At 33.8% G+C, this 13,018-nt stretch overlaps 3 protein-coding genes across 7 annotated transcripts; 2 read left to right on the top strand and 1 right to left on the bottom strand.

Moving 5' to 3' along the window:
- Nucleotides 1-1,865: 1,865 nt before the first annotated feature.
- LOC142529009 (uncharacterized) lies at nt 1,866-4,363 on the bottom strand. Of its 3 annotated transcripts, XR_012815813.1 has the most exons (8): nt 4,119-4,363; nt 3,939-4,038; nt 3,751-3,846; nt 3,596-3,648; nt 3,261-3,407; nt 2,985-3,033; nt 2,663-2,710; nt 2,034-2,058 (listed from the first exon to the last, which is right to left on the bottom strand). XR_012815813.1 is itself a non-coding variant. In XM_075634363.1 (7 exons), exons 1-7 carry the CDS (start codon nt 4,340-4,342, stop codon nt 1,975-1,977), a joined length of 654 nt encoding a protein of 217 aa, XP_075490478.1. In that variant the 5' UTR covers nt 4,343-4,363; the 3' UTR covers nt 1,866-1,974. The 3 variants fall into 3 exon arrangements, 2 of the variants coding, with proteins under 2 accessions (XP_075490478.1, XP_075490479.1); XM_075634363.1 differs by lacking the exon at nt 3,261-3,407 and having other exon boundaries at nt 1,866-2,058; XM_075634364.1 differs by lacking the exon at nt 3,261-3,407 and having other exon boundaries at nt 1,866-2,058; nt 2,991-3,033.
- A 1,398-nt stretch (nt 4,364-5,761) lies between these two features.
- On the top strand, nt 5,762-10,700 carry LOC142528589 (peptidyl-prolyl cis-trans isomerase FKBP16-3, chloroplastic). 3 transcript variants are annotated; one of them, XM_075633636.1, is made up of 8 exons: nt 5,762-5,867; nt 6,964-7,012; nt 7,664-7,938; nt 9,080-9,163; nt 9,858-9,907; nt 10,029-10,077; nt 10,197-10,271; nt 10,393-10,700. In XM_075633636.1, exons 2-8 carry the CDS (start codon nt 6,982-6,984, stop codon nt 10,507-10,509), a joined length of 681 nt encoding a protein of 226 aa, XP_075489751.1. In that variant the 5' UTR covers nt 5,762-5,867; nt 6,964-6,981; the 3' UTR covers nt 10,510-10,700. The 3 variants fall into 3 exon arrangements, with proteins under 3 accessions (XP_075489751.1, XP_075489750.1, XP_075489753.1); XM_075633635.1 differs by lacking the exon at nt 5,762-5,867 and adding an exon at nt 5,903-5,957; XM_075633638.1 differs by lacking the exon at nt 5,762-5,867 and adding an exon at nt 5,937-6,041.
- Nucleotides 10,701-11,103: 403 nt separating this feature from the next.
- Nucleotides 11,104-12,335, top strand: LOC142528588 (short-chain dehydrogenase reductase 3b-like). Its single transcript, XM_075633634.1, has 2 exons — nt 11,104-11,373; nt 11,464-12,335. Exons 1-2 carry the CDS (start codon nt 11,360-11,362, stop codon nt 12,227-12,229), a joined length of 780 nt encoding a protein of 259 aa, XP_075489749.1. The 5' UTR covers nt 11,104-11,359; the 3' UTR covers nt 12,230-12,335.
- Nucleotides 12,336-13,018: the final 683 nt, after the last annotated feature.

The raw sequence follows: 13,018 nt of genomic DNA, 5'->3' as shown, positions 1-13,018 counted from the left end.
CTCCTACATATATTCATGACCGCATGCGCTAAGCCCATCACTCAATGGTTGAAATGGAAAAGAATTTTAAATGAAATAGTTGTGTTCCACTTGGCCTAAACTTCTAGTTGCATGATTGTCTGCCACTGTTAGCAAAGAACGAATTTCTTCTCCGAAACATAATGTTCTCGTCTTCTCCTCGATTCTTTTCATGATGAATGCGAGTGGAAACTCCTAGTGTTATTAGTAATACTAGGAGTTTCCAATGTTCAACTAATACTTTGGATACCCAATTTCAACACTATTCCCTCGATTTTCTGTTTAAGTATGCAGCGGCAATATCATCTTCAATTAGCTGCGATGTTAACAGCTGCTCTCTACTTGCCGCTAATGCCGAAGGATGCTGCCTAAAAAAATGGAACACTGTTCCGCGGCTCTTTTCTTTTGGAAGCCATAACTACGACGAAATCAAAAAATAAATAGGAGTTAATATGATTCCAATTGTTATTACAAAAGTAATTAGTAGTTTTGTCATTAAAAAATATTTTGGACTGGTAAGTAGTCCAAAAAATAATATTAATTCGGCAATAAAATTACTCATACCTGGTAATGCAAGGGAGGCCATCGAAAAGCTAATGAACATCGCGAATATTTATGGCATTGAGGTAGTTATTCCACCCATTTCGTCAAGATACACAAGACGTATCCTATCATAAGTAGTTTCGGCCAAGAAAAAGTGTGCAGCACCAATAAATCTATGAGAGATTATTTGTAACGTCGGATTATCTGTCAGGTTTTTTTACGCTTCTAATGTTCTGGGCATCCCGAAAATTAAGAGGGGAATTCCTCAATTTCCTTCAACCGCAAAAGCGGTTTCTACCCTGCCCGCATTTCTTTTTGAAGGGGTCTTGGAAAAAGATCTATCCTTGTAGGTATTGTTTGAGTATTTCTGTAAGTTTTGCCCCTCTATTGAGTAATATCTTCTTCTGGTAGAAGTATTGAGAGTTAGGGGTTGACACAGGTCAGGTTCTCCGGGCCTACCCGACCCGACTAGTCGGATACCCGATAGTGTTGAGTCCGGATCAGGTATTTGACTTTTTTATTATTATTATTATTGTAGTAAAACTTATATTTTCTAGTTTTGTGGTAACAAAATATCTATCAAGAAATAATAGACTTATCAAAATAATCATTTTCGTTCCATGTGATTTGAGAAAGAGTTGCCTAATCACTTTATGCATTTGTTTTCAAAATATAACTGAATATTTTCAAATCTTCAATGTGAACTTTAATATCACAAAATTTAAATTATTTAAATCAAAAAAATAATTAAATTTATCGTATAAAAATTTAAATCATCATAAAATGGACAAGATCAAATATAATGGAGATAATAATAATGAATTTGAAAATATTTCCTTTTTGTTAACATCCTAAACTCCAACAATTAATTGACAAGTTTCAACTTCCACGTTTTAACTGTTGTAATTGGGTCTTTGAAAACCAAAATTTGGGCCTCTCCAAATAAGCTCATGTCTATTTTTTTTAAAAAAAAAATTAAATAAAAGTCGGGTTTTTGGGTAGACATTTTCTACTCGAACCCGGTCCGACTAAATATAATCGGGTTCGGGTACTCCAATTTACCCGGGAAATCGAAGTGGATGATATAGTAGTCCATGTATTAGATATTTGAGGGAGCTTATCAACTTAACTCGTCAGTGGATGAGTTGAGGGAACTTATCAATATTATGTGTTAGAATAGACATTAGTGTAGGAACTTATCAACATAACTCGTCAGTGGATGATATAGTACTCTATGAATTATATATTTTCTAGATATACTGTGTATTTTGTTTATTTTTTGATAAAATAAATTGAAACCGATAAAAAAAATTACTATCCATTACTTACAGATGTGTCTACATTGTACGTCACTTCCAATTCATTTTGCATAGGTGCATTTAAAGGTAAAAACTCGATCAATATCTCATGTCACTATTTCTGCTGGTAGCTTTTAGCAAACTTTGCAAACCTTTCCAAACCACGCAACAGCAAGCTCTCCAGAAAAGGTTGCAGCACCTAAAAAACCATAATTAGTATGTTGGATTATAGTAGGATGATTTCGAGTAACAATTTAAAATATATATGATTTCGAGTAACAATTTAAAATATATCTTAATTTCAACGACACGGGCACGATTAAGTCCATCGTATATGACGATACCATCACAATCATGCCATCTCTGCATTTTGGTTATTTGCAAATTCAATTGTTTTTCTGAAACCATTTGTCCCAAAAGCTCGAGCTCATAGAGGTGAGACAACCAACAATTATATGAAAACATTATTTCAATATGACATTCAGAGACACTCGAGTTGAGGGATATTTTTATTCTAGCCTCCAAGGCAGTTTTGGCATCAAAGGTTCTAAACCCCTGGAGAGCATGATCCGTGTTTTATGAAGTTGGTGTTGACTGGTACTTGTTCCTAATGTCTTGTCAACTTTCATGTATACACCTTAGACATAAATGCCGAGTATATATTTCCAGGTTCCAGCTTACAGGCGTAGGGGCGTTGGCATGTAAAAGTATAAAACTATTGATTGCAACAATTCCAATGAACTTGAGCTTTTGGGAGACGTCGTTTCAACAAATGATTTTCTGCTAAAAAAGATAATACTTACAGATGCCACTGGGGTCAGCAGTTGAGGAACTTCATATGAAACAGTGAGCTGAAATACGAAAAAATCTCTCAAGTAAGAACAGATTCAAAAATTCAAACTCCGTTAAATCTCATGTGCAGAAAGTCAGTGAAAAAGTCATATATGTAGAGACATTCTGTAAGTATTTTATGGATGATCAAGATACTATCTCATTGCATATAAATTAAAAAAAAAATGCAACTTATGAAGTAAAAAATGCAATCAGAAAATGATTGAGAAGTACGTGCCACATAAAAGTTAAAACAAACAAATTTACAGCAGGAGAGATAAAGTTAATACGTACTTCTACCTCACATGAATCAGCACCTTTAGGAAAAAACCTTACAGTTCCCCTGCAACATTTGTATGCTAAACTCAGTGTCGGAAAAATCAAGATTAACAAAGCAAACTAAAAGTTTCCTGTAGCTCTCATTTGAAGGTATGCCATTTATAATTCCTTTTCTAAATATTTTTCCATTTTGTTCGAAACAATAGAAAAGAAAGCATTTAATAAAAATCAATGGCATGATCACACTTATATTGTTCCTTTTCAAAATTCACAAAAGACACTGATAAGTACCTAGCACAAATCCAGCTGACTATACATTTGCTGTAAAAAAAGTTCTCTGTCGCAGAGAGTTGTGGGAAGTATATGAAACTTCAATTAATAGATTTCTCAAGATCAGAGACCGAATAGCTATGCCAAACGCCATGATTTACTTGCAAACTGAAAAAGGTAGTGAATTTCAAAAGCATTACATATCGGTTAATAAATCCCAGCTCTGGCATTTGATAGTAACATTAATGCTCGGACCATTTACTGTTTTTAAGAAAAAACATGATCTTGAGACAAATGTGAAGTTCAGCACGCTTCTTTTTTCATATACGATTTGTTTCTTGTAATTTATATGTTACCTATTAGGAAGACCCTCCAGTGACCTCCAGTGGATTTTCTGGTTTGGTATAGGCTGCATTGGTCAACAACACCAAAATTTGGTGGCTACTTAACTTGAAATGAGGACAGTAAAAGCTATGGTGTAATAAATCTCAAAAATCACTTTAGCAGTTACCTGCAAATTTCGAGCCACCCAAGAGTATTCTATATCTTGACCAAATGCTTTATACTTCAGTGACCATCGTGATCGATCAGGTTTATCATCCAGAATCTAAGAACAGTATAAGATATCAAATTCCTTACAAAAGCAAACGAAGGTACCGTACTATTCAGTAAAATGAAATCTAATCAGGGGTTGCCAACCTTTACAGATGAAATGAAGGGCATCCACTGAGGAATGGCTTCGCGGTCAGAGTAACATTTGTAAGCAACCGAAGTGGGCACATCGACATCCATCTTCACCCTGCATTGGAATCAGTAAATGTGACCGAACAAAGAAAAAAGAAAATGAATTTGATGTTAAGAAGAATGAAATCAGATTACGTGGAATCCTGCCATCGCATGACGGTAGAGAAGTGGCGGCGGGGGAATTTGAAGTAACATGTCCTTCTGGGGACATGATTCGTGTTGAGGCGATGGCGAAGGAGGCTGGTGGTGGTGGTGGAGGATGAGGATAAGGAGGAGGGAAGGATCGCCGAGCTATCTGGGTTGGATATGGTGCGGTTGATTAGCGCAACCACGGGGGTTGATGCTGCTCCGACAGACATTTGTTTCAGAGCTCTGCGGATGCCATGATCACAGGTTTTTTTTATCATTATCGATGAAATAAAGTAAAATTTGACAAATTATGGAGTGACTAAATTAATATTTGAATGGTTGAAATAAAAAAAATAAAAGTGTGTGTTGAGATTTAAAAAAACAAAACAAAAAACAAAAGTATAATATTAGTATCATATAAGAGTAAAATTGGAAAAAAAATTCGTTGTCATCTCTAGGTAGTTATTATCATGTCCTCACACTTAATAATATAGTATAAATATATATAGCCATTGAGTCACGCAACGCATGTGACATGAATATAATAGCATGATATATTAAATATTCATAATATTACAATATCATGTTTGTCTAATATATACTTCAATTAAAATATTTTTATAAAATAAACATTTAAAAAAAATTTGTTTTAACTATAGAAACGTATCATCGAATTAGTTCTCTTGTTTAACTTTTATATAATTTTTTGTAGAAATTTTCTAATAAAAAAATTTATAAATATTATCTAAAAAGAGCTTGTACAAAGCAAAAACTTGCGTGAGACGGTCTCACGGGTCGTATTTTGTGAGATTATAAAAATATTACTTTTTATTGTGAATATCGGTAGGGTTGACCCGTCTTACATGTATAGATTTGTGAGACCGTCTCACAAGAGACATATTCCTTGTATAAATATTTCAACTATTGATCGTAAATTTAAAAAATGTCATGTAATTAGTCATTGCCGTTATTTTTATTATTAAATTAAATAGTAATGACTGATTTTGTGATAATTATTAAAGTATAGACACCAAATTTATTCATAAAATATTATAAACTAAAAATGTGAAACAATAATAAAGCTGATAAATAAGTCGGTATTTATTCTTTTGGTATATTTTTATTATTATATATTATATAAATAAATTATTAAAATTTATTATGATATATGAACTATTGATACATAAACTATTTATAAATTAGCCGATTAGTATATTATCAAGCTCAAAAGTTAATTTTACCCTAACTTAAATTGTATTTAAGTTCAATTACTATTAGTAAATTCAGACACACATTTTGATTTTTAAGATTATTTAATTTATTTTATTGATTAAAATTTTTAAAATATATAATTATTTAAAAATTATATTTGATAAATAATTATCAACTAAAATATACAATTAATTTTTTATTATATTAATAAAAATATAATAAATAAATATCTGTCACCAAAGTCTGTGTGCCAATTTACTCATTTATAAACTTATTATCATTACACCAAAACTCAGAACTAAACGGACCTTGCAGTAGTTTTTATTTGAAGTTTTAACATGGCAAAATTCGTGTGACAAGATGAAATCTTTAGCAAGGCAGAAGCCCATTCGGGAGTTTGGAAATTTAAAATAAATAAATAAAAATAATAAATATATATATATATATAGAAAGTGGATAGGGAGAAGGAATACCCACCAGCCAATCATTCCCACTCCATCGCTGTAGCTCGGCTATTTAGTGTCTCTTGACATCGTAATTAAGGTTAGTTTTATTTGTCCCAGTTCTTGTAGTGTCGTTTTTGGGTTTCATTTGTAGGATTGCATGAACTTGAAGTATAATGGGAGGAATCTGGTACACTAAATCATAGTTTAAGAGGGGGAAAAAGTAACATTGTAACGGGTGATTACTGTCGTGAAGTTTGGAGTCGAAACTATTGTATGTTGAAATAAGCTTAGTATGTTTATGTGTAACAGTGTGCTGAATCTTTGCAAATTGTAATTTATTTTAGTTTCTAAAACAGTGGACTTGTAAATACTAAAAGTTTAATGAAACGTATAGTTCGGTTGGTTTAATTATATCAATTTGTTCCATTAGTTTCAAAGGCTCACACTATCTTATGTACAAGAACATGTGTAAAAGGGGCTGTCTTGTTTAAATAGTTATTAATCAAAGGGGATTAAAGAAAGGAGATTGTGAATGGCATAATCATAAGTATCATGGATAGAGAAATCTGAAATGTCCTCTTGTGGTTAGATTAGTGGGTGTCTATAAATTGTGGAGTCGAAAATTTCAAGATATGTTGAAATCTAAATCTTTGAACAAGATATGTTACACGGTTTGTAAAATAAGAAAATTTTCCGTACATATAAATTGTTGAGCAAACAATTTCGAATTGTGTTTTGACGCACTGTGGATATATTTGCTCCTATTGGTAAATGTAGGTACATACCTCGAACGTGGATTTTAGTATTTAATACTGCAACTGTTTAATAGAATACTATAGGTTAGGAGCTGTTTTTATTTAATTTACTGATTAAAAGTTAGTAGAAATGGAGTAGCTTGAAATCTAGAAATGGTAGGAAAATGAAAAGGTTAGAATTTAGCATATTTTGGGGTAATTATCTAATGGAAATAACTTGTTTACAGATTTTGATATTGCTCAAAAGTTCTGATTCAGTATTCACAACTAAGCTAAATATTTCACATGCGTACAACTCCAACATTATTTCGCAAAAATTTCATAATGATGAATTTTGATGCGTCTGTGATTTCATGCACTGTATTGCTCAATACTAGAGTTATGATTTAGCATTCAAACGAATGATAACAGACTCCTATTCTCATTCTCAATCCGCAGTTCACTCAGACAAGGGAAATGGCTTCCGCTTCTTTGCTTCTTCCACTCAGTAACATTTTCTCTTTTTCTCTCTAACAATGGAGATTCTAACTTCCAATGTTTTATCACTGTGGATGCCTCAGTTGAATGAAATTCCATCATTTGTGGTAGGATTATGTGTGAGATTTTCTGTAATTTTGATAATCGTTTTCTGGATTCTGTTTGCTGGAATTTGCTACTTGATGTGGTATATGGATGTTTTGATTCGACTTAGGAACCTGATATGTGGAATTCAACCGTCCAAGAATAGGCTTGCTCCACCGACTTAGGGTCGGAAGTACGACATAACTATTAGACAATTCGATGGAAGAGTTGTGAGAAAGAGTTATTGTTTATTCATAAAGGAAACATATTTTATTTGTGAACTAGGCAGAAGCCTCTAAGCCACGTTTACATTTTCTGAAAATGTGTTTTTTAAGCACTTTCTATATCAAAACTCATTCTTAATTATCATAAAAATTGTCAAGCTCGTCTAGGAAGGGATTCACTCCATTTTAGGAGTTTGCTTTTGTTTCAACTAAATTTATCGAGGGAAGTTTACATGATTGTTCCACTCTAGCAAATATTTTCGAAGAGTGCCCAAATAAATTCGATGGATAACATTTTTTTCTGTGATTTCATATCACGTTTTTGAATATTCTCTTGACCTGCTTTTATTCAGGTCCTACTCTAGCAAAAAAATTATCGACGAATCATCGAAGAGTGCCCAAAATTCAAATCGAAGGTTCTAGAAGGCAATCATCTGTAACAGAAGGTTTAAAGGCTCTTGAGAATCAGGACGATTATCCCTTCATCAAAAGGCGAATTTTGATTAGTATAAGTGGTTTTGGACTCCTAAACCTTGTTGCTGGTTTGAGTTTTGCTGAAGCTGCTGGATTGCCCCTAGAGGAGAAACCAAAGTTATGTGATGATATGTGTGAAAAAGAGCTTGAAAATGTATGGTGAGATTACCTTGTTCCCTCGAATTTTTTACTACCCTGTTATTGTTGTTTGTTCTATGATATTTATCAACAATGATTCTGCTTACTTTGAGATTCAATTTGACTATTGACAAATTTTTCTTCATGGTCAAAATTTCTATTCCGAAACAATAGTCACTAGGTTATTGCCTTATGGGAGGAATTCTCTTCTCTCATCGGTACACCAATATGTTATTCCATTGAATATGTTGAAACAAGGTTATTCAGGCTCATTCCGATAACCTAAGCTCATGTTCTTGATTGCAATTTCAAACCTTACTTTGTTTCTGTAACAACAGGAACATTCTTCTTTACACAAATTTGGCTTGATGTAAAAATCTATTGTCTTGTTTCTAATTGTTATCAAAGTCTCGAGTGCTAGATTAGCAGGACTCATTTTCATCATGGTTCCCTTTAAGATTCCAAGGCATAGCCTTCCAAATACATTTGTTGTGTCTTTGTCTATCTATGTTTGCATTCATACCATTCTTTCTGTATTTTATTTGCTTGCCATTTTTTACTTCAGCTGTCATCTCAATATATGGATGTAAAGGGAAAAAGTTAGATGTGAATCCTCATGATCAGTCTGTTCTAAGCTCGTTTGCTGATATGATACTACATCCAATCAACAGATAGTCGTACATAGTATAATTATTCAGTATTGAACTTGTATTAAATATTATGGGGCGTGTTTTCTTCTGGTTTGTTGGAGAGATTTGGCTACAAGTATGCTATTCTTTCTTATCGTTATTCAATATCTGAACTAAATCACAGGTTGATTAACAGTCTGAAAGCTACTTATTCTACACTGATGTATTATTCTATCATTCTATGTCAATTATCGTTTTTGAAAAGCATATATTTGCTCTCGCTTGTTTTGACGTTATTTGTAGTCAATCGAATACTTTAAAAAGTACTTTGCCAATTGCAGAACTGATGACTGTAATGTGAAAATTTCATTCAGTTGGTCACACACATGTGCTAATGATCTGAGTTCCTAGTTGAGCTTATAGTCTCTATTTTATGTGGTGAAGTATTTGAAGAACATAAACTTAAATAATCAATTAATGGATTTTACATCGTACACTTGCCTGACTTCAGAAATTCTGTAATTGAAGGTACCTATGGTAACTACCGAGTCTGGTTTGAAGTATAAGGATATTAAAGTTGGTAGAGGACCTAGTCCTCCGGTGGGATTCCAGGTTTGTACCTAGTTGCCTTGCTCTCAGAGTATATCAAGACAAGTGAAAATAGAGAAACATCAGTAGAAGCTCAGTAGTGTAGATTTAAATTTTTTGCCCTTCTTTCTTGTAAGTTCATCAAGCTACTAATTCTGCATTTATGCCCTCGTTTCCACATTGAAGCATGCTCCTTCCTTCCTATTTCCAATTATATTCCAAAATCATTATAATAATAAAATATGAATGAGGTCAAATTTTTTAGTTGCCAACATGATTTCCGATTCATTCTTCTCCAACTCTGCTCTTATGACTCTTGGTTGTAAATTGCGAAACATGTTTGTTTCAGCTCTATATTTGTTTGTGAGTGGCTTTTGTAGGAATGCATACAATAAATTCTTCTTTCCCTGTTAAATATGACTAGTATAGGAAAAACGAATGACCAATGAATGCAAAAATTTTGAAGTGAAGGTTACTATGATAAGTTTAATATCTAATGATGCCAAAATTTGATGTTTATATTAATTACATCTTAATAATTGTTTTTATGCTTAATGCTGGCGAAGCTGTTACACCAGCAATATTATTTTTATGTGTGGATATTGGTTGACATATCAAATATTAATTAATGGGTAAAAGAAATGCTCACCGATGTCATATTAATTACAGTGATTATTTCTACATATACTAACACAATAACATATCCATTTTAATATAGGTTGCAGCAAACTATGTTGCCATGGTTCCATCGGGCCAAGTATTCGACAGGTAATTGTTTCGCATGCAACTTGTTTCTCACTCACTATTATACTGTAGCATCTCTGGTACTTTGCCATCACGGTAGATGAAGTACTTATACCTAGTGATTTCTTGTTATTTGAACTTCTAGTTCTCTGGAGAAAGGCCAGTTTTACATTTTCCGTGTTGGCTCTGGTCAGGTGAGTTGCCAAGGAGTTTCGCTTTCATTTGAGATGATTTAACTGTGATCATGTTCTCTGTGTGTGTGTGTGTATTCAACATGCCCATTGCTAAAAAAAGCTGAAATGCCCAAGTACAGGTAATCAAAGGACTTGACGAAGGGATTCTGACCATGAAAGCAGGAGGAAAACGTCGTCTCTACATTCCGGGACCAGTAAGCACGTTAAAACCTGTTATTTTGTTTGAACTAGAGAACAAAATGTAGATGCTTGAAACGAATCAGATACAATAAAATCTATGAAAACATATAACATATATTTCTGTTGTATGATCAGTTAGCATTTCCCAAAGGACTCGCCTCAGCTCCAGGGAGGCCAAGAGTGGCTGCAAACAGTCCAGTTGTATTCGATGTTAGTTTGGAGTACATTCCAGGCCTTGAGGATGACGAATAAAGACATAAAGAAAGCATCCATTTTATGTCCTTGGAAGATGCTGAAAAATATTCCTAGTGTGCTTTCTCTAACTGATGTTTTTTTAACTTCACATTCAATTACATGTACAAGCAGAATGCATTTATAACCTAGACGAGCTGCCGAAATTTTTTGTAACCCTTCTATACAAAGAAAGAAAAGAGATTTCAGTGGACACTGGTTTTCGTCTGCGTCACTTCTTTTATATCATAGGTGGTCTGAATTGATATCCACTGGACCTTATTCCCCCCTCAACTTGTTGCACATGGTTGTCAAGCAGTAAAATAAAACCGAATTCAAGCATGACTTCCACTTGGATTATTTACTTATGTACTAGAATCGTGTCTTCTCTATCTTAAGTTAGATCTAAGTGGTGATTTAGTCATGAACTTACCAGAAGATCATTTCAGAAAGAAAATAAAGGAAATGTAGCAAGTTATCAAAATAAATAATTAATGTAAAAATTTACGTTATAATATAATTGATTTCTTCTTCGCGTACCGTGAATATTTACGTGTGCATGTTTGTATATTTTAAAATGTTATACAATTCAATACATATTTATAAAAAAATTATTTTTTATTAGTTTGTATTTATATTTTAGATATTTTTTAACTAATTTGTTGCTTGGTCCCTAGATGAATATAAATACAGTGAAAATTCAACCCATGTCTACTAGTACTGGTAATATTCAATATTCAAAGACCTTTTAACCCGGCGTATAAGTGGATCTGCGCTGTGCTACTCTATTAAAGTAGTCTATATTATATTTGGCATTCAAGTTATTCAACCAAGCTAATTGCAAGCTTCATTTCACAAATCTTGCTTCGGTATGTCAAAGCTAAGGTGAGCGCACCGCTCGGCCCCTTCTCGATTATATATGTATGTACATATTTTGAAATTCTTCAGTTTTTTATATATGATTCATATATATAGGTTGGAGGGTAAAGTGGCTGTGATCACAGGCGGTGCGAGCGGCATCGGTGAGGCCGCGGTACGATTATTTGCCGAGCACGGGGCGGCCGTCGTGGTGGCTGACGTACAAGATGAATTAGGGAGCCGGCTTGTTTCTTCGATCAACTCCGATAAAGTGAGCTATCGCTACTGCGACGTACGAGATGAAAAACAAGTGGTTGAGACCATCAGCTACACCCTTGAAACATATAACAGTCTCGATGTCATGTTCAGTAATGCAGGAATTCTGGGACCCTTAACGAGTATACTCGACCTTGATATTCAAGGATTGGATGATGTCATGGCTACGAATGTGCGTGGCGTCGCCTCGACTATAAAGCACGCTGCCCGTGCCATGGTGGATAGAAAGATCAAGGGGTCCATCATCTGCACATCCAGCATTGCAGCCAGTCTCGGAGGCGCCGGCCCGCATGCTTATTCGGCATCGAAACATGCTGTGGTGGGTCTGGTTAGGGGTGCTTGCAGCGAGCTCGGTGCATATGGGATTAGGGTCAACTGTATATCTCCCTACGGGGTGGCTACGCCGCTCGCTTGCAACGCATTCGGTCTGGAACCCGCCGAAGTGGAAGCAAACAGCTGCAAGACGGCCAACTTGAAGGGAATTGTTTTGAAGGCTAAGCACGTAGCGGAGGCGGCATTGTTTCTAGCTTCGGACGAGTCGGCTTATGTTAGCGGGCAAAACTTGGCGGTGGACGGTGGGTTTTCGGTGGTCAGCCACAGCTATTGATCTTGTTTCTAATCATCATTTGAATTTGCTTAGATCAAACTTAACCCCCTGTATTGAATGAGTCAACACCAATTATTCGAGATATATATGATATCTGATCTTAATTCATATACTTTTTTAGCTGGGAGAAAGTTTTTACGGTCTGATCAAAATGGATACATCATCCCAAACTCGTCGGTAATGGGTATCAAATGACAACCTTTTTCAAATTCAGATAAACATGACAAATAAGTAACGAGAAAAAATATTGCATGTTACTTTTAGTTATCACACAAAAAATTTGATAAGACAAATCTTTTGAGTTATTATATGAGCATAATTAAACACTAATTTTATTATTCAAAAAATTCTAGAAATAACTAATAGTCTTATTAAGTCAACACTCTAGAAAATAAAATGAAATCTAAGAATATGGGTGATTACGGTGTGGTTTTACGGTTTTTTTTTTTAAAAAAAATTCAAACCGAATTGCCATATGCGGTCGGTTAGTATTTTAAAAAATTAATCGTGGTTTTACATGAAAAATTAACCTTACGGTTTTGAGCGGTTTCAAGCAGTTGCTGTCGGTTTATGGTTTTTTTAATGAAAAATATTAAAACATATATTCTAATTTATTTGAAAACAATATCAATATATTGTTTTCAATTATAAAATATAATTCAAAGATTAAGAAAATGATAAGTTTATTTGTAAGAATAATAATTTGAGAGAGTTGTGATATTATGAATGACGACTTCTTTATTTGAATATGTTATTTACAAATTATTATAATTCTAAGCTCAATATTAT

The sequence above is a fragment of the Primulina tabacum genome, chromosome 16, assembly GCF_025594145.1.
Source record: "Primulina tabacum isolate GXHZ01 chromosome 16, ASM2559414v2, whole genome shotgun sequence".
Taxonomy (NCBI): domain Eukaryota; kingdom Viridiplantae; phylum Streptophyta; class Magnoliopsida; order Lamiales; family Gesneriaceae; genus Primulina; species Primulina tabacum.
This window is presented reverse-complemented; position numbering and strand designations above follow the sequence as displayed.